General features: G+C 37.1%; 1 protein-coding gene across 4 annotated transcripts in view; it reads left to right on the forward strand.

The window, feature by feature from the left end:
- Positions 1–26,937, forward strand: part of PIBF1 (progesterone immunomodulatory binding factor 1) — a 228,876-nt gene that overhangs the window by 161,549 nt on the left and 40,390 nt on the right. For all 4 annotated transcript variants that reach the window (XM_004012184.6, XM_042254938.2, XM_042254939.2 and 1 more), the window contains one exon: positions 26,731–26,861. In XM_004012184.6, coding sequence (XP_004012233.3) covers positions 26,731–26,861 — 131 coding nt within the window. The remainder of the gene's footprint in view (positions 1–26,730; positions 26,862–26,937) is intronic.

The following is a 26,937-nucleotide window of genomic DNA, read 5'->3' on the forward strand; positions in this document are numbered from 1 at the left end:
ATTAATATGTTGCACCATCAGTACTTAATTTTTTTATGACTAAGTAATATTCCTTTGTACAAATATTTCACATTTTGTTTATCTGTTCACCAGTGGTGGACATTTACCATTTCCATCATTTGCCTATTGTAAACAGCACTGAGCATTCACGTACATTTTTGTTTGTTTGAACACATATTTTCAGTTACGAGTACATACCTAAGCGTGGAATTACTGGGGTCACATGGTAATTCTGTTAACTTTTTGAGGAACCATGGAACTGTTTTTCACAGCAACTGCACCGTTTATATCCCCATCAGTAATGTTCAGGGTTCCAGTTTCTCACATTCTCACCAATGCATATTTTCTGTTTTCTAGGTTTTTTTAAATTCTAGCCATCTTAGTGAGTGTGAAATGGTGTCTCATTGTGATTTCAATTTATATTAACCTTATAATTAATGATGTTAAGCATTATTTTGTATGTTTACTGGCCATTAGTATATCATTTTTGCAGAAATACAAGATATACCCATTTGAATGCAGAGTTCCAAGGAAGGCAAGGAGAGTAAGAAAGCCTTCCCAGTATTCAGTGCACAGAAATAGAGGAAAACAATAGCATGGGAAAGACTAGAGATATCTTCAAGAAAATTAGAGATACCAGGGGAACATTTCATGCAAAGATGGGCACAATAAACTACAAAAATGGTGTGGACCTAACAGAAGCAGAAGATATTAAGAAGAGGTGGCAAAAATACACAGAAGAACTATACAAAAAAGATCTTCATGACCCAAATAACCATGATGGTGTGATCACTCACCTAGAGTCAGACATCCTGGAATGTGAAGTCAAGTGGGCCGTAGGAAGCATCACTACGAACAAAGCTAGTGGACATGTGGAATTCCAGTTGAGCTGTTTCAAATCCTAAAAGATGACACTGTTAAAGTGCTGCACTCAATATGCCAGCAAATTTGGAAAACTCAGCAGTGGCCACAGGACTGGAAAACATCAATTTTCATTCCAATCCCAAAAGAAAGGCAATGCCAAAGAATGTTCAAACTACCACATAACTGCACTCATCTCACATGCAAGCAACGTAATGTTCAAAATTCTCCAAGCCAGGCTTCAACAGTACAAGAACAGTGAACTTCCAGATGTTCAAGCTGGATTTAGAAAAGGCAGAGGAACCAGAGGTCAAATTGCCAACATCTGCTGGATCATCAAAAAAGCAAGAGAGTTCCAGAAAAACTTCTATTTGAGCTTTGTTGAGTATGTCAAAGCCTTTGACTGTGTGGATCACAACAAACTGTGGAAAATTCTTCAAGAAATGGGAATACCAGACCACCTAATCTGCCTCCTGCGAAATCTGTATGCAGGTCAAGAAGCAACAGTTACGAATTGGACATAAAACAACAGACTGATTCCAAATTGGGAAAGGAGTACATGGAGGCTGTATATTGTCACCCTGATTATTTAACTTATATGCAGAGTACATTATGAGAAATGCTGGACTGGATGAAGCACAAGCTGGAATGAATATTGCCAGGAGAAATATCAAAAACCTCAGATATGCAGATGACACCACCCTTATGGTGGAAAGTGAAGTAGAACTAAAGTGAAAGAGGAGAGGGAAAAAGTTGGCTTAAAACTCAACATTCAGAAAACTAAGATCATGGCATCTGGTCCCATCACTTCATGGCAAATAGATGGGGAAACAGTGAGAGAATATTTGGGGGGGGGGCTCCAAAATCACTGTAGATGGTGACTCCATGAAATTAAAAGATGCTTACTCCTTGGAAGAAAAACTATGACCAACCTAGACAGCGTATTAAAAAGCAGAGTTATTACTTTGCTGACAGAGGTCCATCCAGTCAAAGCTATGGTTTCTCCAGTAGTTATGTATGGATGTGAGAGTCAGACTATAAAGAAAGTGAGCACTGAAGAATTGATGCTTTCAAACTGTGGTGGGGGAGAAGATTCTGGGAGAGTCCCTTGGACTGCAAGGAGATCCAACCAGTCCATCCTAAAGGAAATCAGTCCTAAATATTCGTTGAAAGGATTGATGCTGAAGCTGAATCTTCAGTACTTTGGCAATGCGAAAAACTAACTCATTAGAAAAGACCCTGATGCTGGGAAGGATTGAAGGCAGAAGGAAAAGGGGATTACAGAGGATGAGATGGTTGGATGGCATCACTGACTCAGTGGACATGAGTTTGAGTAAGCTCCAGGAGTTGGTGATGAACAGTGAAGCCTAGCGTGCTACAGTCCATGGGGTCACAAAGAGTCGGACATGACTGAACGACTGAACTAAAATGAGCTTTGGAGAAATGTCTACTGAAAGCCCTTGCCTATTTTTAAATTGAGTTGTTTGTCTTTTTGATGTTGAGTCATAAATGTTCTTTATGTATTTGATATTAAATTCTTTTAGCTATATGATTTACCAGTATTTTCTCTCATTCTGTTGGTTGTCTTTGGCTTTCTTGTTAGTTCCTTCAATCACAAAAGTTTATAATTTTGATGAAGTTCAAGTTATCTGTCTTTTCTTATGTTTTTTGTGCTTCACCTTTGGAAGTTTTACAGCTTGAATTTTTATTTATGTTTTTCATTGTGCTTTTTAATTATTTTTTAATTTAAATTGTATATGTTTAATATATTCAACATGATATGTATAAACATAATGAAATGGTTACTACATCTAAGCTAATTAACAAATTTCCAGATATGTCACATTTTGTTTTTCCATTCATCCACTAATGGCTTTTGGGTCATTTCCATCTTTTGACTATAAATAATGCTACTGTGAACATTTAAGGATAGGCACCCTACATTTAGCTATCTATTTGATTTTTTTTTTTTTTTTTTAGTATACACCAAAGAGTAGAATTGCTGGGTTCATATTTGTTTTGTTTGTTTGTTTGTTTTTATCTTTGTTTTTGAAAGATATTTTCCCTAGGTAAGAATTCAAGGTTGACTTTTTTGCTGTCTCATATTCAGTTTTCTTCATATTCAGTGAAAGATGTTGCTCCACTCTCTTCTAGTTTGTATTGTTTTCGCCAAGAAATGCTCTGTCGTCTTTATCGTTGTTCCTGTCTAGGAAATATGTCTTATTTTCTGGTGACTTTAAGATTTTCTTGGCTCTTGTCAGATTCCACTGTGCTGGATGAGACTTGGGCCCTAGCGTGCTAGAAATAAACTCCCTTCTTGCCTTTGCAAAAAAAAAAAAAAAAAGATTTTCTTTTCACTAGGTTTAACCAATTTGACCATGATGTGACTTGCTGTTGTTCATGTTTCCTGTGCTTGGGTTTTTTCGGACTTCTTTTCTATGTAATGAGTGAGTGAGTAAATAGGGAGTGAAAGTCACTCAGTCATGTCCACCTCTTTGCGACCCCATGGACTGAATTCTCCAGGCTAGAATACTGGAGTGGGTAGCCTTTACCTTCTCCAGGGGATCTTCTCAACCCAGGGATCAAATCCAAGTTTCCCACATTACAGGCAGATTCTTTACCAGCTGAGCCACAAGGGAAACTTCTATGTAATATGATCATCAAGTTTAGAAATGTTTCATCCATTATTTCCCCCAGTTTTTTTTCTATCCTTTTCTCTCTCTTCTCTTTGGAGACTCTATTGCACATATATTTGCCTGCTTGAGGTTGTCCTACAGTAGAACAAATGATGTTCTGTTCTTTCTTTCTTACTTTTTTTTGGTCTTTCCTTTTGAATAGTTTATCTTACTAAGTCTTCAAGTGCAGTAATATTTTCTTCTCTAATATTTAATCTGCTGTTAATCCAGTCCACTGTTTTTCATTTCACATGTTGTGGTTTTCATTTGTAGAAGTTCAGTTTGGATCTTTTTTTGTATCTTCCAGCTTTTTATTTAAGCTTTTTTTTTTTTAAGATTTAATTTCTTGGGCATATGAAATACAGTTTAAATAATTACTGTATAAGATACCATTATCTAGTAATTCTATTATTGTATCACTTATTGATTGATTGATTTCATTATATATCATATTGTCCTGCTTCTCTGCATGCCTACTAATTTTTTACTGGATGCAGACATTGTGAATTTTCTCTTACAGCTAAATATTTTGGAATTTCTTTAACTTTCTGTAAGCTTTTTTTCTCAGAAACATGATTATGTTTCTTGGAAAATGTTTGATTCTTTCAAGTCTTGCTGTTAAGCTTTTACAAAAGCAAAGAAGGGTTCATCTTAAGGCTAATTTTTCCCCCACTGATGAGACCAAAGTCTTTTGAGTACAAACTGTATATGTGTGCTCAGTCATATCTGATTCTTTGCAACACCATGGACTGTAGCCCGCCAGCCTCCTCTGTCCATGGGATTCTCCAGGCAAGAATACTGGAGTGGGTTACTATTTCCTCCTCCAGGGGATCTTCCCGACCCAGGGATTGAACCCACATCTCCTACATTGGCAGGCAGATTCTTTAACACTGCACCACATGGGAAGCCAGTTGAGTATTATACCCTATATTTTGTGAATTAGTAGATTCCTTGTTTTGGCTGTTGGGAATAGTAGTATTCCGGGCCTATGTGATCTTCAGAGATTGGTCCTTTTATCTTTTCAGTGATCCTGTCTCAGTCACTGGTGGTTTTCTTTACACACATGCACTGTTCAGTGCTCAAGTGAATGTGCAGACTTTAGTGTTCACTGTCTGCACAGCTCTCTTTTATTCATTAGTCTGCCAGGTGAACTGTAACCACCTCAAGTTCTTTTTCTAGCAGCAGCTCCTTGACTCAGGGAGTTTGGCAGACTCTGCCTTGGTTCGTCCTCCCTACGGACTCTCTCTGTGCAGGAAAACGGGGCATTTGTAGGACTGGGCTCACTTTGTTTCCTGTGTCTCAGGGATCCTTGACATCCTTCACTGCTTGATGCCCGGTATCTTCAGACCATTACTTCATTAGCTGGTCCAGGGCAAAAGAGAAAAAAGTTAGTTGGTTTCGTGTGTGTGTGTGTGTGTGTGTGTGTGTGTGTGTGTGTGTGTGTGTGTGTATGCCCACCTAATTCCCAAGAAACCACCAAGTTAGTTATAAGTGTTGCTGTTATTAAACAGTAGAAAATCTAGACTAAATGATAAAGCATGCCACATTACCACCCTCAAGAACTGGTCTTCATTCACCACCTTAAACCCTGATTCTTGTTCTTTGTAGTCATTCAGTAAATATTTATCAAACACCTACTTTATTCAACCACTAATGAACAAAAGAGGCACATGGTCTTGCCTTCTTAGTGTGTACAGCCTCATTCACTAAGGCCTTGTTTTCTCTTGTAAGCACTTACACATTTATCTGTTATAGCTAACTTAATTTTGGAAAACTGACTTTGAAAAGAACATGCACAATCTCAAGTGACCAAATGGCAAGATTTAGTTGCCTGGAATTTTGTACCTAGGAGGCACTTGATGAAATCCAGGTAATTTGTTGCAGAACTTTAGGTTGCTAGATTTCAGAGAGATTGCAAGATGCATAGGTAGAATAAAGCAGATCTATATGTATGAGACATTCATATAGTCTTGATAAATTTTTTAAAGGAAGATTGCAGAATATTATGTGTTGTGTTCCTCTATTTGGATGTGTGTGTGTGTGTGTGTGTGTGTGTGTGTATGTGTGTATAAAGGGTGGGGTTGTATCTCTGTTAAAGCCTAGAGAAAAGTTTAGAAGATATACAACTGTCATGCCAAAGGCACACAAATACCAGTATGCATGCATTCTTGTTGTGGTTGTTCAGTTGCTAAGTTACGTCCGACTACAACCCCTTGAACTACAGCATGCCAGGTTTCCCCGTCCTTTACTATGTCTCAGAGTTTGTTCAAACTCATGTCCACTGAGTCAGCGATGCCTTCCAACCATCTCATCCTCTGCCACACCCTTCTCCTCTTGCCCTGAGTCTTTCCGAGGACCAGGGTCTTTTCCAGTGAGTCAGTTCTTTGCATCAGGCGGCCAAAGTATTGGAGCTTCAGCTTCAGCATCAGTCTTTCCAGTGAATATTCAGGGTTGATTTCCTTTAGGATTGACTGGTTTGATCTTTTTGCTATCCAAGGTACTCTGAAGAGTGTTCTCCAACATCACAGTTCGAAAGCATCAGTGCTTCGGCACTCAAGCTTCTTTATGGTCCAGCTCGCACATCCATACATAACTACTGGAAAAGCCATAGCTTTGAGTATACAGACCTTTGTTGACAAAGTGATGTCTCTGCTTTTAAATATGCTGTCTAGGTTTGTCATAGTTTTTCATCCAAGGAGCAAGCATCTTTTAATTTCATGACTGCAGTCACTGTCTGTAGTGATTTTCATTATGAATATAAAATAAACTTTGTTTGGGTAAACTTAAAATCAGAGAATTAACAGAGTTTATACCAACACCCAAGTTCTCTTCCCACAGATAAGTGAGCTCAGACCTAGCATGGAAGGTCTGGATGCACCGCAGATAGGCCTCTAATAGAGATCCCAAAACACTGTGCACATTTAAAGTGAAAGAGGATAATAGGAAGGACTTTGTTTATGATCCAGTGGCTAAGATTCCCAATGCAGGGGGCCTGGGGTTCGATCCCTGGTAGGGGAACTAGATCCCAAGTGCCACAACTAAGAGTTCACATTCTGCAACTAAAGACCCTGCATGCTGCAGCTGAGGCGTGGTGCAGCCAAATAATAAATTTTAAAAAAGAAGGTAGGGAACATCTCAGTGGCTGTCCCAGCGGGAGAGGGAGAGTTACTGCGCCTATCAGCCTGTTCAGTTACTGGTCCTATCAGTGTTAGAGGATGTGAGCCTGCAGGACCCCCCGTGTTTGTCTCTCTAACATCAAGCAGTCCTTACCACTGGGACTGGGAGTAGAAGTGAGGAACAACTAATTGTTACTGCATGCATTTGTCAATTGTTTGGATTCATTTCAACTCATATAAGATTTTTTAAAAGCATAGATTTGGTCATCGATATATTTTCTAACTCATAATAGGTATGAAGAAAATGTTGACCCATTAGATAGATCATTAACCTAACCCATCCACCAAACATAGGTAGCTTTATAAAGATTATAAAGATAAGTAGCAAAATCCTATCTTTTAAATATATCTATAAACAAGGATTATTACATTCCAGCAGTATTCTTTGTACCCAAAATTTCATTGCCTAGTGTGTACATACGTGTACATGAAGACCCATACATGCATGCTTCAGTATGCTTATGATACATGCATGGAGACATTTGAAATGATGCACACCAAAAGATGTCATTGATGTTGGTTGTTATTGTGGAAAAGGCACTGAGGTTCCAGGATGGATGGAAGAGATCTTTCAGTTAATACTCCCTCTCTGAACTTTGAATTACTTACTGTGTGTATGTGATACCCCCTGTCTCTCTCTCTCTCCCCCTTTCTTCCTCGCTGCCTCCATTTCTTTACCAAGAACAAGTGTATTAAAGAAATATGGAAGTATTACAGAATATCAGAAAAGGGATTTGCTATAGGAAAAATTCAAAGCATCTACAAATGTAATGTGGGATTTTGAAGCATTAATACTGAGAAAAGGAAATAGGAAGGGTGTCTAATGTCTGCCCAGATAAGGAAAAATTATGTGGCAGAAGGAGTTTTTACTTGATGGAGTCTTTGTAATGCTTGCCAGTATGTTTTAGTTTCTACCAGTGACCTTAGGAAACATGATTGCCACAAACATAATAAATGTATGTATCTATATCAGAAGATGGAGAAGGCAATGGCACCCCACTCCAGTACTCTTGCCTGGAAAATTCCACGGACAGAGGAGCCTGGTAGGCTGCAGTCCATGGGGTCGTGAAGAGTCAGACATGAATGAGCAACTTCACTTTCACTTTTCACTTTCTTGAATTGGAGAAGGAAATGGCAACCCACTCCAGTATTCTTGCCTGGAGAATCCGAGGGACGGGGGAGCCTAGTGGGCTGCCATCCATCTATGGGGTCGCATAGAGTCAGACACGACTGAAATGACTTAGCAGCAGCATGTGAGAAGAACGTTTGCCTCTATCCTCTGAGTATCTGACTTGAGAAATTGGGAGGGTTGTTCCACCAGCATTCTGGTGGAGCCCAGGCTCTAGGAAGGAGTCTATAGTACACACGACTCCTACAGCCCCACCTCAGCATTTTAAAGGAGGAGATTCACATGCCAACCCCAGCCCTAAAACTACACAGTCAACATTTCCCACCATATTTCTAAGACTCCACTAATATGAAAGGGGAAAAAAAAAGTTGCACTATTTTTTGTATCACTGAAGAGTCAAAGGGCTTCCCAGGTGGCTCAGTGGTAAAGAATCTGCCTGCAATGCAGGAGAAATGAGTTCGATCCCTGAGTCGAGAATATCCCCCAGAGAGGAAATGGCAACCCATTCCAGTATTCTTGCCTGAAAACTTCCATGGACAGAGGAGCTTGGAGGACTGCAGGCCATGGGGTTCCAAACAGTCCATGGGAGAGCAACTGAACATGCATGCAGAAAGTCAAAAGTAGATGATACTGCCAGTTAAAGTGTGATACAGTGCTTTATTATCACTTCAATTTTTCTTCTAATTTTAGACAAACATTCTTTAGACAATGATTTTTATCATATATTATACAATTCTGTTTCTGCGCTTTTCTTCTAACACAAACTTTTAGTGGTGAAAATCACATTATCATCTTTCTGAAGACATTTTTATGGCAGTTAAAACTCAACCAGTGAAGGGTTATCCAGAACTCAATTGAAACTACAGTGTAAACAATTAAGACCAGATTTGTTGATGTGCAAGCAGGGCCGATAGGGATTCTAAGATGTGTCCCAGTTTCATAGAAAAGATGAAAACTAGTATGATTTATTGAATCCCTTTGCTTGGGAAAGTTTGTTGATACGTAAAATTCTTCCATAAAGACCAGTGGTTTTGTTTCACCAGTAGAAATGCAAAGCTTAGAAAGTAAGCATTTGGATGAAGTACCATGTCGCTTACAATTTTTTCACAGTTCTTAAAGGTTTGTTCCATTTATGGTTAATAATATATTGGCTATATACCCTGTATTTTACAGTATCTTCTCGTGGCTTACTTACTTTTTACATAATTGTTTGTACCTGCTAATCCCTACTCTCCCTGTCCCTCTCCCTGTGGTAACCATTACTTTGTTCTCGGTATCTATGAGTCTGTTTTCTTTTTGTTATATTCACTAGTTTGTTTTATTTTTTGGTTGCCACATACAAGTGATGACATATAGTATTTGTCTTTCTCTGACTTATTTCACTTAGCATAAATAGCCTCTAAATCCATCCATGTTGTTGGACGTGGCAAAATGTTCTTTTTATGGCTGAGTAGTATTCCATTGTACGTATATACCACTTCTTTTTTTTCTCTCTCTCCTATTTTTTAATTGGAGGATAATTGCTTTACAGTATTATGTTGGCCTCTGCCATACGTCAACATGAATAAGCCACAGGTATACATATGTTCTGTCAAATACAATTTAATTCATCAGTCCATCAAAAGTCTTTCATCCACCCAAAACTCTCCTCCAGGCTGTAGATCATTATTTCCTGTTTTAAAATGTCCATTTCTTCCCAGAAAATGTCCAGATTCTTTAGCATGGTCAGCTCTTTAGCATGGCCATAGAAACCCAATTCAGTCCAGTTTAACCTATTTGTCATCCTTGTCTTATGTTATCTTTCTCTCCCCACGTCCTTGCTTACATCCACCTCCCCCACCAAATAATGTGTCCTTTGCTCCCACTACATCCACTCTGTTACCCTCCTGCTTTGAAGTCTCCTCCATTTCCTTTTGTTTCTGTGTTCCATCAATGTCAACAAACCCCAGAGTTCTTCTTCTTACTAAGATGGGCATCTTACCTCGTCTTGTTTTATGGCTTCAGCATGAAGTAGCCTTTTTGGTGTAGGCCTTTTTTAGTAAGCCAGTTGTATATGTGGAAATATATATAATCATAATTCAAACAGTACAGAAGGAGAATTCAGCAAATACCAAGTCTTCCCCACTCAGTTCACCCCATCTCTGAACATCTCTCTACTAAGTGTCCTGCTTCAGTGGCACTGACTTAGTACAATCTCTTATCTCTCATCTGAATTATTTTAGTAAGCATCTGCTTCACCTTCCTTTCTATTCTTTAAGCCCTCTGCCTTGTTGCCAGAGTGCTGTTTCTAAATATAAATCTGTTTTTCTTTCTTCCACAGTCAGAGCTGTCTGTTTCCTAAGAATAATGATATATAAAAGTGTCCATTATCCGAGCCTTGCCTGCCTACCCAATTTCCTCTTGCATTACACAACACACACACACACACCCCACTATGCTCCCCCCATACATAACTACTTGTGCTTTACTTGTAATTCTCCAAGCATTCAATGCTATTTTATGTCACCATGCTTTCGCACATTCTAGTCTGCCCAGCATTCCCTTGTCTACGTCACAGATACTTGTCTTTCAAGATCAGTTTCAAGTATCACCTATTCTTCTAAGCCTCTTCTGAACCCCAGGTAAAAGTGGCTTACATATCCCCATCATGCCATATATACCTCTCTCTCTCTCATATGTGTATATATATATACCTATATATGTGCACACACCCACATGTCCATATAATTAGTGACCTGGCTGTCTGTAAGCTTTATGTATATGTTTTTATTGGTCTGAGTATTTCCACCATTTAGTACAGTTCTTATTTCTAGTAGGTAATAAATAAATATTTGTTGAAGGATTAGTTTCCAGTTTTGATGGGACGAAGTATGCTTTTTGTTATATACTGGACAAGAGATGAGTATATATATCATCTCTACCCACCACCACCATGAAAAAAAATGCTCCAGTTGCATCAGTAGAATCATCAACCTTTATTAAAAACACTGTGGAGTTTTTTCTTTTGCCTTGTTTTGTTTTAGGGTGAAATGGCTATAAAACTAAGAGCTGAGTAATAAAAAGGTATAATAAAGGTAAGAACATCTTACATGTCTGTAGCATTTAAATCATATGCTGCTATATTCATTTGCCATTAGATTATGAAAACCATGGGCTTTCGGATGGGACAGACTGAGTTAATCTGTCTCTAGGCAAGTTATTTAAACCTCAATTTTTTGATGCGTAAGGTAGGAGTAATAATACTCTATCCATATTTGCCCTAAGAATTAGAGATAACCCAATCTGAGATAAGCACCTAGTACACTGACCTGTTAAATCACTCTGTAAATGCTGACAGTTTAGGTATTTGTTTGGTTTTTATCCTTCATATCATGTATTTTTCTCTTGGCCATAGTATTGATGAAATAAATATTTTATTAATAAAGATAGCATGTTTTAAAAGAAATAGTAGTTGCATCATTGGAGTTCATTGTGCTTATTTTGCCTGTATGAAAATATTCAAAATGAACTATTTGAATGAATTTTAACACAGTATAATAAGATTTTTTAATGATAATATAAGTAATTTCTATGAAGAGATGTATGGTATGAAAACTGTAGTTCTAAAGAGTAGTAAGCTGCTCTTAATTGAAAAAGTATATTTAATTGCATACAGACATAGCATTTTAGGAGCAGTATGCAAAACTGCATGTTTTAAAACTAATAAAAACTTCAGAATAACCAGAATTTTTATGTTTAGAGAATATGAATTACTAATAAAAATTCAACTAATTTGTTGAGTCATTGTATAGAGAAGATTAAATAGCAATAATATAAATAAGATAATTAACAGCACCAATAACATAGTCTTTATTAGAAATTTTAAGTAGATACTTTTATAAAATCAAAATTATTCTGGGAATAAATAATAATAATGGCTAGCAATATCAGAGAAGAATGAAAGAATCAGAAAAATGACTCAGATGCAAAGTCTGTCCAGTTCACTCAGGTTCCTGGTGAATATGGTATTTGTCTTAGTAACATACTGCAAACTGTAACATGTGATCCCTCCACTCTTCAGACCTAAAAGATCTGTTCTAAAAAGATCACTTTTCACCAAGTGATCAAACTATCAGTAAACTGGCTCCAAAGTTGACCTGCAACAGATTTGGGTTTTGACGGATTTGAATATAAACTCGATCCTTTTTAGTTAAAGATATAACTACCACATGGACAAATAACTGTTACCTTTTTTTGACTGTGACCTATAGTAAGAAGTGTATCTTAATATCATCCCAGTATGTACATATGTATGTATATTTGCTTGTGTGTGTGTGAATATATAGGTGTGTGTGTATCTAAAATTATTTTCCCAACACAGCGAATACCCTTACCACATTCTGTTAGTTGCTATTTTGTTCTGTTTCTTTTTTCTTTTAATACTGTTTGCAACCCCCAATGTGAAAACACTCATCTGGACAGGCATGTAACACATTTTTTCTTCTTAAGTCAGCCTTCCTGAGAAATCAGTTTCGGGGTTAAAAAGAAAGGAAAGGTGAAGAAGTAAAAATGAGTAAAGCATGTTAGAGAAATAGGGAGTCATCTGGTATGACTGTAATATAAAAGTGTGTAAGCTTCCCAGTTGTATGTATCTACTATCTTCAGGAGCAATGCTAATCTAATCTCTCCATCATTTTGAATTAATAGTATAATGGTGAAGCAGTTGTCATACTTTTCTGTATTTTTGTTCTGGCCCTTTTCAGTCAGTTTTTTCCATTTTTTCAGCATTACCCCTTGAACAGTCTTGAACAGATTCACTGTGGTTTCTGCCATTGGTTGGAATTAGTACCATTTACAGATGTGAGTAATTTCAGTCTGTAACTTTTCCTCCAGATTATTTAGAATACATACATATGACTGTGGATCAGAGAACCCCATTATTTACCTTCTTAATCAAGCCTTTATCTTCCCCAAAAGGCAGCCCTCTAATTCCAGGGTGATTCCTTTCTTAAAACAAATCTTGTTTTAAACTTTATTGAGTTTTTCAAAGGCCTCATATCCATGTTTTAACATTTTTATCACTAAATTGCAGGTATTATTCCTGACAAACTCCCAACAAATAGCAGGATTTTCCATTATAGAAACTATGTTACTTTTCCCCCCCCAAAAATTTGTTTCCTTATGACTCTTCACAACAGAAAGGACTATGTTAGAAAAATGTATAAAGGTAATGTTATTATAAAATGTTTTAATCTATTCCATGCCATTCAACCAAGCATAAGACATAAGCTATTTTAGTAAATGACTTTGTCAAGTGTTAGATAGTATTGATATGAAATTGTCTGCCAGCAAATATGTATTAAATGCCAACTGTATGCCAGGCATTGCTCTAAGCCCTGAGAATAATCAGTGGAGAAGACAGACAAAAATTCCTGCCCTTGCCCTTTGGAGCTTTCGTTCTACTGAGGGGAGAAACAAGAATATTTTGCAAGTAAAAGATATACTCAAGTTATATAATGGAAGTTAGAACTCAAGTTATATAATGGAAAGTAAAGCAGGGAAGAGGATAGTGATTATGACTGCCTATAGTTACACATGGACACACAGAAGACATAAAATGAGTGCCATGGTTCTCATGTATCTTCTGAAAGTGGCCAAAGCAGCAGGGAAACCACCACAGAGCCTCTTAAGTCCCATGTCAACATCAGTGCCCAGGGAGAAGCAATCAGATGTTTTTAGCATGGGAGAATGGCTGTGAAGCAGATTTCTTTGTGGTAAATTGGTCACATTTCTTCACTGCTTGTATGTGTGCCTATGCATGCATGCTTATAGCCTCATTCTTTATTTGGGGGAAAGTAAGGTGATAGATAGAGTGCCTGATGAACTATGGAATGAGGTTCATGACATTATACAGGAGACAGGGATCAAGACCATCCCCATGGAAAAGAAATGCAAAAAAGCAAAATGGCTGTCTGGGGAGGCCTTACAAATAGCTGTGAAAAGAAGAGAAGCGAAAAGCAAAGGAGAAAAGGAAACATATAAGCATCTGAATGCAGAGTACCAAAGAATAGCAAGAAGAGATAAGAAAGCCTTCTTTAGCAATCAATGCAAAGAAATAGAGGAAAAGAACAGAATGGGAAAGACTAGCGATCTATTCAAGAAAATTAGAGATACCAAGGGAACATTTCGTGTGAAGATGGGCTCGATAAAGGACAGAAATGGTATGGACGTAACAGAAGCAGAATATATTAAGAAGAGGTGGCAAGAATACACGGAAGAACTGTACAAAAAAAATCTTCACGACCCGGATAATCACGATGGTGTGATCACTAATCTAGAGCCAGACATCCTGGAATGTGAAGTCAAGTGGGCCTTAGAAAGCATCACTACAATCAAAGCTAGTGGAGGTGATGGAATTCCAGTTGAGCTATTTCAAATCCTGAAAGCTGATGCTATGAAAGTGCTGCACTCAATATGCCAGCAAATTTGGAAAACTCAGCAGTGGCCACAGGACTGGAAAAGGTCAGTTTTCATTCCAATCCCAAAGAAAGGCAATGCCAAAGAATGCTCAAACTACTGCACAATTGCACTCATCTCACATGCAAGCAAAGTAATGCTCGAAATTCTCCAAGCCAGGCTTCAGCAATACGTGAACCATGAACTTCCTGATGTTCAAGCTGGTTTTAGAAAAGGCAGAGGAACCAGAGATCAAATTGCCAACATCCGCTGGATCTTGGAAAAAACAAGAGAGTTCCAGAAAAACATCTATTTCTGCTTTATTGACTGTGCCAAAGCCTTTGACTGTGTGGATCACAATAAACTGGAAAGTTCTGAGAGAGATGGGAATACCAGACCACCTGACCTGCCTCTTGAGAAATCTGTATGCAGGTCAGGAAGCAACAGTTAGAACTGGACATGGAACAACAGACTGGTTCCACATAGGAAAAGGAGTCCGTCAAGGCTATATACTGTCACCCTGCTTATTTAACTTATCTGCAGAGTATATCATGAGAAACGCTGGACTGGAAGAAGCACAAGCTGGAATCAAGATTGCTGGGAGAAATATCAATCACCTCAGATATGCAGGTGACACCACCCTTATGGCAGAAAGTGAAGAGGAACTAAAAAGCCTCTTAATGAAAGTGAGAGAGGAGAGTGAAAAAGTTGGCTTAAAGCTCAACATTCAAAAACCTAAGATCATGGTATCCGGTCCCATCACTTCATGGGAAATAGATGGGGAAACAGTGGAAACAGTGTCAGACTTTATTATTTTGGGCTCCAGAATCACTGCAGATGGTGACTGCAGCCATGAAATGAAAAGACGCTTACTCCTTGGAAGAAAAGTTACGATCAACCTAGATAGAATATTCAAAAGCAGAGATATTACTTTGCCGACTAAGGTCTGTCTAGTCAAGGCTATGGTTTTTCCAGTAGTCATGTATGGATGTGAGAGTTGGACTGTGAAGAAGGCTGAGCGCCGGAGAATTGATGCTTTTGAACTGTGGTGTTGGAGAAGACTCTTGAGAGTCCCTTGGACTGCAAAGGGATCCAACCAGTCAATTCTGAAGGAGATCAGCCCTGGGATTTCTTTGGAGGGAATGATGCTAAAGCTGAAATTCCAGTACTTTGGCCGCCTCATGCGAAGAGTTGACTCATTGGAAAAGACTCTGATGCTGGGAGGGATTGGGGGCAGGAGAAGAAGGGGAAGACAGAGGATGAGATGGCTGGATGGCATCACGGACTCGATGGACGCGAGTCTGAGTGAACTCCGGGAGTTGGTGATGGACAGGGAGGCCTGGCGTGCTGCGATTCATGGGGTCGCAAAGAGTCGGACACGACTGAGCAATTGAACTGAACTGAACTGAACTGAAGGAAAAGGAATTCTTATCTGTCCACATTCTGGGCTGGTCTGACATATTGCTTTCTTTTCGTTATTAAGAAGTAATAATAAATACTGGCAAAACACATACCAGAGCCAGACTCACTGGGTTTAAAACCTCATTTTTGGTAATTTACTAGCTGTATAAAGTTGGATCAGTTGTTTAACCCTTCTGTGTCTCAGTGTCCTTATTTGTAAAATATGAAGTTCCAAGTAGTTGAAATTTGATCAGAGTGGATTACTTTTAGTTTTTAAGACAAATTATATTTTCTAACGTTTAATAGGCGGCGGCGGGGGCGGGGGGGGAGGAATGGGAGCGGGGGGGGTGGGGAACAAAAACAAAAGCAAGGGAAGAAAAAGTAAGTTTTAAAGCAAAGACAGTCTGAAAAGACTACATACTATCATACTATGTTTCCAAATGTATGACACTCTGGAAAAGGGGAAATTTATGAAGACAGTAAAAAGATCAATGGTTGCCAGGGATTAGAAGGGATGAACAGACAGAACTGCATGGGTTATTAGGGTATAGTGAAACTATTCTTTATGATGTAAACAGTGGATACATGGGATTACAGTCAGTCCTCCATATCCACAGATTCCACATTCATGGATTGAATCAACCAACTGTGGATCAAAAATACTTAGGAAAATAAAATCCAGAAAGTTCTGAAGAGCAGAACTTGAATTTGCTGACATTAGCAACTATTTCCATAATATAATTGCATATATAATTATATAATATAATCATATTAGGTATTATAAGTGATCTAGGTATATTTTAAAGTGTACAAGAGGATATGTATAGGTTATGTGCAAAGACTGTGCCATCATATTTTCTATAAGGAACTTGAGCATCCTTGGACATGAGCATCCATGGGGGATCCTGGAGACAGTCCCCTGTGGATTCCAAGGGACAAACGTACATTTGTCAAAACCTGTAGAATATACATCACCAAGAGTGAACCCTTGGTGGTTTAAGCTGTGGACTTTGAGTGATAATGATGTGTCAGTGTAGGTTCATTAATCGTAACAAATGGTGATGGCTGTGGGGTTGGGGGCAGGCAGAGTACCTGGGACTCTGTACTTTTGCTTAATTTTGCCGAACCTCAAAGTGCTTTAACAAAAGTCTTTAAAAAGTAAAAAGGAAGAAAGAAAAAAAGAACAAACATGAAAGAGAATGAAATCTGAGAACCACAGAGAAAAGATAGGAGAAGAGGAAAGGAAGGAGTGGGGAAGATGTCAGTGACTGAATGTGAGGGTATCGTGGCCACCTTTTGTCACTTGTGCGATTTGTCAGTCCTTAAAGCTGTTTTTGTTGATAGCAGAAAAATACCCCCTGGAAAGTAATACTGTCTAGAGAAAAATTAACAGAACTTACTTTTGGGTAATGTTAAAGAATTTGGGAAAGACGGAGTTTTCTGTGTGTCTGTGTACATTTCATGTTGGTGTGTCACCCCTTGTAAAGTTAGTGTTACATGTTTTATGGATGCACAATATGTAGTGTAACTGGACATGATATCTTATTTTTTGATGCTCTAATACAGAATTATATAGAAATTAACATTTTATTTTAATACTAATAAACATATTTACCCTGTGAAGGGCTGATTCACTACATGAACAAAACATTAAACTTTAATTGTAGTACATCTCTGTGTCTGAATTTGCCAAGGGCTTAAACCAAGATGTCTTTGTTATAGTTCATCCTGGAAAAAAATTCAATCACATGGATCCAGGACAATATACTAGAATTTATTCTTTAATCCATCTTTTTAAAGGCTCACAATACCAGATCATATGAGTATGTGTGTGAGAGTGTGTGTGTGTGTGTGCACATGCCAAATGCCAGCCACCACTGAAGTAAGGAAAAACAGTGACTTATTTATAAATTATATCCTGTTTACATATCAAACAGATATTATAACTGTTTAAAGTCTTTCCCTTACTAGTATGCCTTTATAAATTCATAAATGGCTATAATTTTTTCTTTCAAGAGCTATTAGAAATCACATTGTAAATCCCTCCTCCGCTGTCAGCATTGTTGTACAAGTGAACCACATTAAAATGAATTTCTCAGGGGTAGCTTTGAGGGGGAAAGAAACTTAAAGCACTTGAACTTGAGAATTCCATTCTCTAACGCTAATCACAGGCCCTTCCAGCTTTCCCAGTTCTTCCCACCCTCCCAGTCTTTTCATTTCCACCACATCTGTGCTTTATTTGTACTCATAAACCCTTTGCATTTCCAATCTGTCAAGCCCCTTGGCTCCACGTGGCCTCCTAACACAGCCTGGGGCCTTATCAGTCATCTGAACATTACATTCACTGACCACTCTCCAAGGCTTTGTTGCCAGATTCATCTATCATGCTTTCCTTGACATTCCCACCTTTAGCCTAATATCTTATAATCAGATAGTTACTCCATCAATATATAATGAAAGGGAGGAGAGGAGAGAAAATTCTTCAACACAGTTTTAATGTACTAAAAATTTCTTGTGGAAATGTTACTTTTGCTGCTTGCAAGTGGAACAAATTCCTGTTGTGGTACATCAACAGGGTTCGCATACCTGTGGCCCAGTATTTTTTATTTTTCTATATCTATCCCGTTTCCCTTTATCTTTACTGAAGGCGACTTCCACTCTTGCAAACCATCCATTCCATTATATAGCTTTCCTTATTACAGTTAGATCATCTAAATTTATTTTCCTTGAGTCTTTTTCACCCAGGGATTTTTTAGTATGTTCACCCAGGGATTTTTTAGTATGTTCACTTACTCTTTTCTTCTGTGATCTCGCTCCAAAAAAATGAGCTTTGTGTGTGTCCGTGTGTGTGTGTGTGCACGTCCGTGCATGCACTCAGGCGCAGTTTGTGTGTGTTAATGTAAATAACTTTTAAAACTTAACCCCTCTCTCTCTTCTTCCTTCCTTCTGCTCTCTCTCAACCTTTCTTCAGCTCTGCCCTTCCCTCAGTGATCACCAATGACTTCCTGATTGTCAGTATTTTCTTCTCAGTCCCTTACTCTTTCCGTGGCATGACATTAGAGATGTTACAGACATTACTGAAATTCTGTCCTCACTTTGCTTTACAGCACCATTTTCCCTCATATAGCTTTTTAGTCTTCGTAACTGATATCTTCTTCTTCCAGACCTGAAATGTAGGTGTCCCTTTCATGTTCTTACACCTCAGTAATGATTCTCAAATTTTAGTGAGCATAAAAATCACCAAAGATTTTTGTTGAAAATATAGGTTTCTAGATCCTACCCTCAAAGATTATAATTAGATAGGCCTAGAATGAGGCCCAGGAGTCTGCATTTTTAACAATCTGCATTCTTATGACTCTAATAAAAGTGATTCAAGGCCACACTTTGAAAAAAATAATCCTCTGCAGCCCCATCTACTCCTATGACCTCAGTCATCGCTTCCAAGCTGATTATTTCCAAATATTTTAACATCCTACTCTCATGAATTTCTCCTTATTCTGTGGACCATACTTCTGGACCATACTCAGGACCAGAGCAGGGCTGATAATCATGCTTACTTTGATTATTAAAATAATGTTCGGAGAAACACCTGTAAGCAGCTGTTGCCCTCAGCCCACAAGTGTCATTCTACCACTATGGTGCTGTCTATCCTGGTGCCTCTCCTCAGATCTTCTGTACCTCCCCACTTTTCAGCAACAAAAAAGTAACACCTGGAACCACAGAGTTTCTCCAGGATCCTGCCCCAGTGCAAAGGCTAGCATCCTAATTGGTTGAATTGTATCTATTAAATATTAATATTACCCCTGTTGTAGGGGATGATGTCATTAACTATATGGGGCACAGGAGAAGAAGCTAGTTTTAGTGGGGAGAATAGTCAGTTCAGCATATAAGATAGTTTATGTGCAGTACTCTTAAACCTACTAAAATAGCTGGATGGAGTGACCTGTAATAAATTCAAAAATTACAAGAGCTGTGCTTTCCAAATTTGACTAATCATCAGAATCTAAGGCCCAACCCTGAGAAATTTAGATTCAGTAGAATTGGGGCAGGACCCAGAAATCAGTTTTTTAAACATTTCCCACAGTGGTTCTGATGATTAGGTAGATATGAGAACCACCGCTTTGGACTGAGGACACAGAAGTATACAACGAAAGTATTGCCCCCTGTTGAACCTCAAATAGGCATTCCCATTCCATGGCATAGTCAGAAAGATCAGACAACAGGATATGTGGGTTTCTCAGCACAGCTAATTACCACGACAAGAAAGTATCTCATGTATGTATTTTATACACAGAAAGCAACTCAATCTTGCATCCCATTCAACAGAATGCATTTTGTCCCTGGTAAGAAAGAGTTCCATTTCTAGGAGTTCCTATGAAAATAAATTCTATAAGGAAATCAATTCCTGTTTGGGAAAAAGGTAACAAAGTGTAGTCACCTTCTTAAGTCTTTTAAGTTTAAGAGAACATATATAATTATATTATAATCACGTGTTGCTTTTCTCTGAATCATATGTACAGTTTATTGAAACAAAAGAGAAATAACAATTCTATAAAATGTTGTATCGTGAGTTTAGTCCTGAGTCATTCGTTATGTACGTGATTCCTGAGTCACAAATTACTAAGGCTTTCCTATAAGGAAAAGATTACTAACAATAGGCAAAGTGAGTGATTGTGAAACTTTTTGAATACAAATGATTATAGTTACAAAAAGATTGTTTTAAAACTGTATCGGAGAAATTAAATTCTGTTGTTACATTAATTTCAAAAATAGATATTAACATCAGTTTTCATCTAGGGGATTTAAAAGCTTATAAAGAAACATTCTTAAAATTTACAGCCTTATGCAAGTTTTACTACCTAGAGAGAAAGAAGTTTGTTGGTTGCCTAGTAGAGATACATTTTGGAAGTAAGGTTTTTGGTCCTCAGTTTTGTTTATAATACTAAAACCTAATATATGTAATTGCTGTAATGAAAAAAAACAAAGTAAAATAATTAAGGTTAATGACTGCTGTTACATTTTTTTCTGTAAATGCCCTTAGTTCTCCCATGTCCCGCCCACCCCTGCTCCCTACCCCCAACTATTCTGCACTTGGAAACACAAAACAACTTGTCAGTTCAGTTTATTCAGTTAGGGTCAGTTCTGTGAAAACAAAGTCAAGGCAATTGTTTGATTTAATTGACTGGTGAAACTGGTTATACAGGTAAGTAGAAGTTAGTTTTATTTTTGTCCAGCTGCATATTTGAATGTTCATAAAATAACTTAGCAGAATAATAAGATTCCAGTGACATAGTAATAGATTTTAAAGAATGATTACCAAAGCAAGGGAAAAGGGCTCTAAAACACAAACTATAGAAAATATTCATGGTATTTTTTTTCTTTATGGCTCCACTTTCACTGTAATGAATTGTGTCCAAAAAAAAAAAAAAAAGTCTTCTTTTCTTTCACTATTCATATCCTGTTCTTTGAGGAATTTTTTTCCTAGGTGACAGTTAATATAACCTTAACAAAAATGTCCAGTATAATTTAGGTGAATCATTTACATAACTTTTATAAAGTGGTCCTCAAACTGTATGCTGATAGCCTTTAAGAGTTAGTCAGCCACCTCTTGGCTTCACTGTCTTCCTCACCCACCTGAACCTCATGGTTGGTCATTTTCACTATGAATGTTTCTGCCCTTGATTCTTTGTACCTTCCTCTCTACCGTCCTCTGTCTACACCCTGCTGTTCTCCACACCTTCAACTTTGAGGCTGCTAGTCACTCATTATTTTTTTTTCCCCTATGAGAGGAGAATAAATGATATGTTTCAATCTTAATTTTAAAAAAAAGGTATAGATCTTGTAAATGTAGTTTATTTGAGAGGGAAATATAAATCATTTCTTGTCCTAGAAAAGCAGCAAATCTTCAGCCTCAGTTAAACTTGTTAGGATTTATAAAGAAAAAAGGAAAAAAAATGTTCATATAAAAAGCTAGAATTTTATTGTCAAAGAACATTTAAGGTGATAAAGTAGGAATTTTATAATTTTTTTGTTCTGCATAATAAAATACTCCCTTCCTGACCCCCTCTTCCTTATAATAATAGATACCCACCGCTTTTTTTCTAATTGTTCAGTTTTTACATATCCAGCTTTATAATTGCTTTTTCAAGAACTTATTTTGTACCAAAATAGTGGCTTCCTCATACTGACAGTGCTGTTTAGTCCTGTTCTAGCATACATTTTATATTTGCTTAGGAGAAGAAGAGTAAACACAAATTTAAAAAAAAAAACAACTAAGGTTGGTTGATTACATAAATGATAAAATCCTTTAGAAAGATCTTTGGTCTTACATATCAAAAACATTACATAGTTGTATCCCTTTAATATTGGTGCTTCTGTTATGGAAAAAATTTTTTAAAGAAAGTATTAAGGAAAAATTTTATCTACAGTACAAAATCATTTGTTTTAGCATTATTTATACTGGTCAAAAATTGATGACAGCCTAAATGTTTGCTAGTATAAACAATATAATTAAATTGTGACTCATTGGCTTACTAGATAGTTTTATAACCATTAAAAATATGAATTAAGGTCTTCCAACATCCTGGAAGAATGATTATGATAGAAGATAAAGTGAAAAGGGATGATACAAAATTTTACACAGTACACTAACTTTGAACAATCTGAAAAGGAACTAAAATATTTTATTTATAAAATAAAATACTTAGGAATAAATTTGATCAAAGGGGAGAAAGACATGTACACTGGAAACTACAAAACATTCCTGAAAGAAGTTACAGAAGATATCTATGGCTAATAGAGGATTTAAGATTGCTTTTTGTGGGTTTGGTTGGTTGGCTTGGTTGTTTTTTGTTTTCATTTTTTTTTAAATTGAAGTATTGTTGAATTATAACATTGTATAAGTTTGAGATATAGAACATAGTGATTCACAGTTTTTAAAGATTATACTCCATCTATAGTTATTGTACAATATTGACTATATTCCCTGTTCTGTACAATATATCCTTGTAGCTTTTTTTTTCTTTCTTTCTTTTTAGCCATGCTGCATGGCTTGTGAGATCTTAGTAACCTGACCAGGGCCCTTGGTAATAAGAGTGCAGAGGCATAACCTCTGGACTGCCAGGGAATTCCCACTTACTTCTTTTATACATACTAGTTTGTTCCTCCCCTAGCCTCTCTTCCCTCTCCCCACAGATAAACCACTAGTTTGTTTTCTATCTCTGTGAGTCTGTTTCTTTTTTTGTTATATTTACTAGTTTGTTTTATTCTTTAGATTCCACAGATAAGTGATAACATTACAGTATTTGTCTTTCTGTCTGACTTACTTCACTAAGCATAATATCCTCCAAGTTCCATCAGTGTTGCAAATGGCAGGATATCATTTTTCATGACTGAGTAATATTCCATTTGTGTGAGTGTGTGTGTGTAGTTATTGTTTAGTCGCTAAGTCCTATTTGACGCCTTTGGTGCCCCATGGACTGTAGCCTGCCAGGCTTCTCTGTCCATGAGATTTCCCAGGCAAGACTACTGGAGTGGGTTGCCATTTCCTACTCCAGGGGATCTTCCCAACCCCAGAGATCGAGCCCACGTCTTCTGCATTGGCAGGTGGTTCTTTATCACCAGGCCGCCTGCAAAGCCACCACATCATCTTGATCCATTCATCTGTTGATGGACTTGCTTCTATATCTTGGCTTTTTAAGTAACTTCTGCTATGAGTATTGGGGTGCATGTATCTCCATCTTTTCCAAAGGAGAGGAGAACCAAAAACAATTGCAGTGCTAAAATAAATGATATGTTTAGGGGAGTAGGATTGCTTGATCATCTGATATTCTATTTTTAGTTTTTCGAAGAAACGCCATACTGTTTTCCATAGTGTCTGCACCAATTTATATTCCCACCAACAGTGTTCAAGGGTTCTCTTTTCTCCACATCTTGCCAACATTTGTTATTTGTGGTCTTTTTGATGATAGCCATTCTGATAGGTGTAAAGTGATAGCTTACCGTGATTTTGATTTACATTTCTCCAGTGATTGGTGATGTTGAGCATCTTTTTATCTACCTGTTAGCTATCTGTATGTAGAAGACTTAATATTGTTAAGATAACAGTACTGCTCAAAATGACTGACAGATTCAGAGCAGTCCCTATCAAAATCCCATAGGTATGTTTTGCAGAAACAGAAAAGCCCATTTAAAAATTCATGTGGAATTTCAAGTGACCTCGAATAGCCAAAACAGTCTTGAAATTGAAAAACAAAGGTAGAAAGACTCATACTTTAGATTTTAAAACTTATTGTGAAGTTACAGTAATCAAAAGAGTGTTATGCTGGCATAAGGACAGACATATAAGACTGATGGAATAGAGTTGAGAGCCCAGAAGTAAATCTCACATATATAGTTTTTTAGTTAAGGATGCCAGGACCACTCAGTGGAGAAAATATAGTCCTTTCAACAAACATTACTGGTAAAATTGGATATCTACATGTAAAAGATTGAAATTGGACCCATGTCTTACACTACATATAAAAATTAACTGAAAATGAATCAAATATGTTAAATTTCAAAAATAAAGGTATAAAACTCATAGAAGAAAACATAGGAGAATATCTATGACCTTGGAATCGGCAGTGGTTTCTTTAAAATGACACCAAAAGAATGTACAACAACAACAACAAAAATAGGTATGATTATACGTCATCAAAATTAAAAACTTTTGTGATCAAAGGTCAGTATCAAGATGGTGAAAAGATAGCCTACAAAATAGGAGAAAATATTTGCAATTCATGTAGCTAATTAAGGATTTAATATCCAGAATATATAAAGAACTCATATGACTCAACAGCAAAAAAAAGCCTAACTAAAATATGGGCAAAAGATGTGAACAGACATTTCTCTAAAGAGGATATACAAATGGCCAATAATACATAAAATAACTGTGTTGGAGAGGATGTGGAGAAATTGGAATAAAGTGCATTGCTGTTAGGAATGTAAAATGATGCAGTCACTTTGAAAAACAGTTGGCTGTACCTCAAAAAGTTAAATATAGAATTACCATATGACATAGCATTTCCACTCCATTCCTAGGTAGATAACCAAAGGAATTGAAAACAGGGACTCAAACAAATATTTGTATACCACAACATTAGTCACAATAGTCAAAAAGTGGAAACAATGCAAGTATCCACCAGCAGATGAATGAATAAATAAAATATGCTCTAAACATACAATGGAATATTATTTAGCCATAAAAAGGAATAGGGTACAACATAGATAAACCTTGAATACATTAGAATTAAATGAATTAAACAGATGCAACATGACAAATATCATATGATTCCACTTATATGAGGTATCTAAAATGGGAAAATTCATATAGAAAGCAAAGGGTTTCTGGAAACTAGGGAGTTAAAGGGAGTGTTTTTACTTAATCTATACAGAGTTTCTGTTTGGGTTAATGAAAATGTTCTAGAAATAGATACCAGTGATGCTTACCTATTGTGAATGTACTTAATGCCATTGAATTGTACACTGTAAAATGCACAAAATCATAAATGTTATGTTTACATTTTAAACATGATTATTTAAAATACATTTAAGTTCAGTTCAGTTGCTCAGTCGTGTCCGACTCTTTGCAGACCCATGAACCACAGCACACCAGGCCTCCCTGTCCATCACCAACTCCTGGAGTTCACCCAAACCCACGTCCATTGAGTCTGTGATGCCATCCAACCATCTCATCCTCTGTCATCCCCTTCTCCTCCTGCTCTCATTCTTTCCCAGCATTAGGGTCTTTTCAAATGAGTCAGCCCTTCGCATCAGGTGGCCAAAGTATTGGAGTTTCAGCTTCAACATCAGTCCTTCCAATGAATACCCAGGACTGACCTCTTTTAGGATGGACTTATTGGATCTCTTTGCCATCCAAGGGACTCTCAAGAGTCTTCTCCAACACTATAGTTCAAAAACATCAGTTCTTCTGTGCTCAGTTTTCTTTATACTCCAACTCTTACATCCATACATGACTACTGGAAAAACAATAATAGCCTTGACAAGATGGACCTTTGTTGGCAAAGTAATGTCTCTGCTTTTTAATATGCTGTCTAGGTTGGTCATAACTTTCCTTCCAAGGAGTAAGCATCTTTTAATTTCATGGCTGCAGTCACCATCTGCAGTGATTTTGGAGCCCAGAAATATAAAGTCAGCCACTGTTTTCAGTTTCGCCATCTATTTGCCATGAAGTGATGAGACCGAATACCATGATCTTAGTTTTCTGAATGTTGAGCTTTAAGCCAACTTTTTCACTCTCTTCTTTCACCTTCATCAAGAGGCTCTTTAGTTCTTCACTTTCTGCCATAATATAGTTATTTAGGTGCATAAATTATACATAGTGGTTTAGGTACATAAGTAAAGATGACAAGGAATATGAAAGCATGAAAAATTACTAAATTATAAGTGATTATGTTATTTTGGGGCTTCCTGGTGGCTCAGATTGTAAAGAACCTGCCTGAAATGCAGGAGACCCAGGTTCAATCCCTGGGTTGGGAAGATCCCCTGTAGAAGGGAATGATAACCCCACTCCCGTATTCTTTCCTGGAGAATTCCATTGACATAGGAAGCTGGCAGGCTACAGTCAATGGAGTCGCAAAGAGTTGGACATGACTGAGCGACTAACATTTTCACTATATTATTTTGAATAGAAATAAAGTTCAAGTAAATGATTTTCATTTTAGCTAATGGATATTCATTAAAAGATAAATTTTATATCACATGTTGTCTCAGACCAACAAACAGTAAGAAAATTTAGGTGACTCATTCCCCAAATTGGTAAGACTTAATATTTTATTTAAAATTTTTCTTTCCTATTTACATGGTCTTTATTTTTATTTTAAAGAATAGTTATGTTGGTTGGTAATTTTTAAAATCTTCAGATTTACAAAGGAAGAGCTTTTCAGAGTAATTCATGTAAGGGAGAGCTGATATCTGTGCTAGAGCATTTTGAACAGTTTCAGTTTCTTATAAAATTGCCTAGATTTTAATGAAACCTTTTTTTTTTCTTTAGCTTGACAGGGCCAATTCTCTGTTAAACCAGACTCAACAACCTTACAGGTATCTCATTGAATCAGTTCGTCAGAGAGATTCTAAGATTGATTCCCTGAAGAACTGTATTACCGAACTCGAAAAAGATGTCAGGTAACCATCTACAAATCTTGTATTTGAGTAATAAAATATTATTATTATTTATTTGGATAATAAAGGCATTGTGAGC

The sequence above is a fragment of the Ovis aries genome, chromosome 10 (genome assembly GCF_016772045.2).
Source record: "Ovis aries strain OAR_USU_Benz2616 breed Rambouillet chromosome 10, ARS-UI_Ramb_v3.0, whole genome shotgun sequence".
Classification (NCBI taxonomy): Eukaryota; Metazoa; Chordata; class Mammalia; order Artiodactyla; family Bovidae; genus Ovis; species Ovis aries.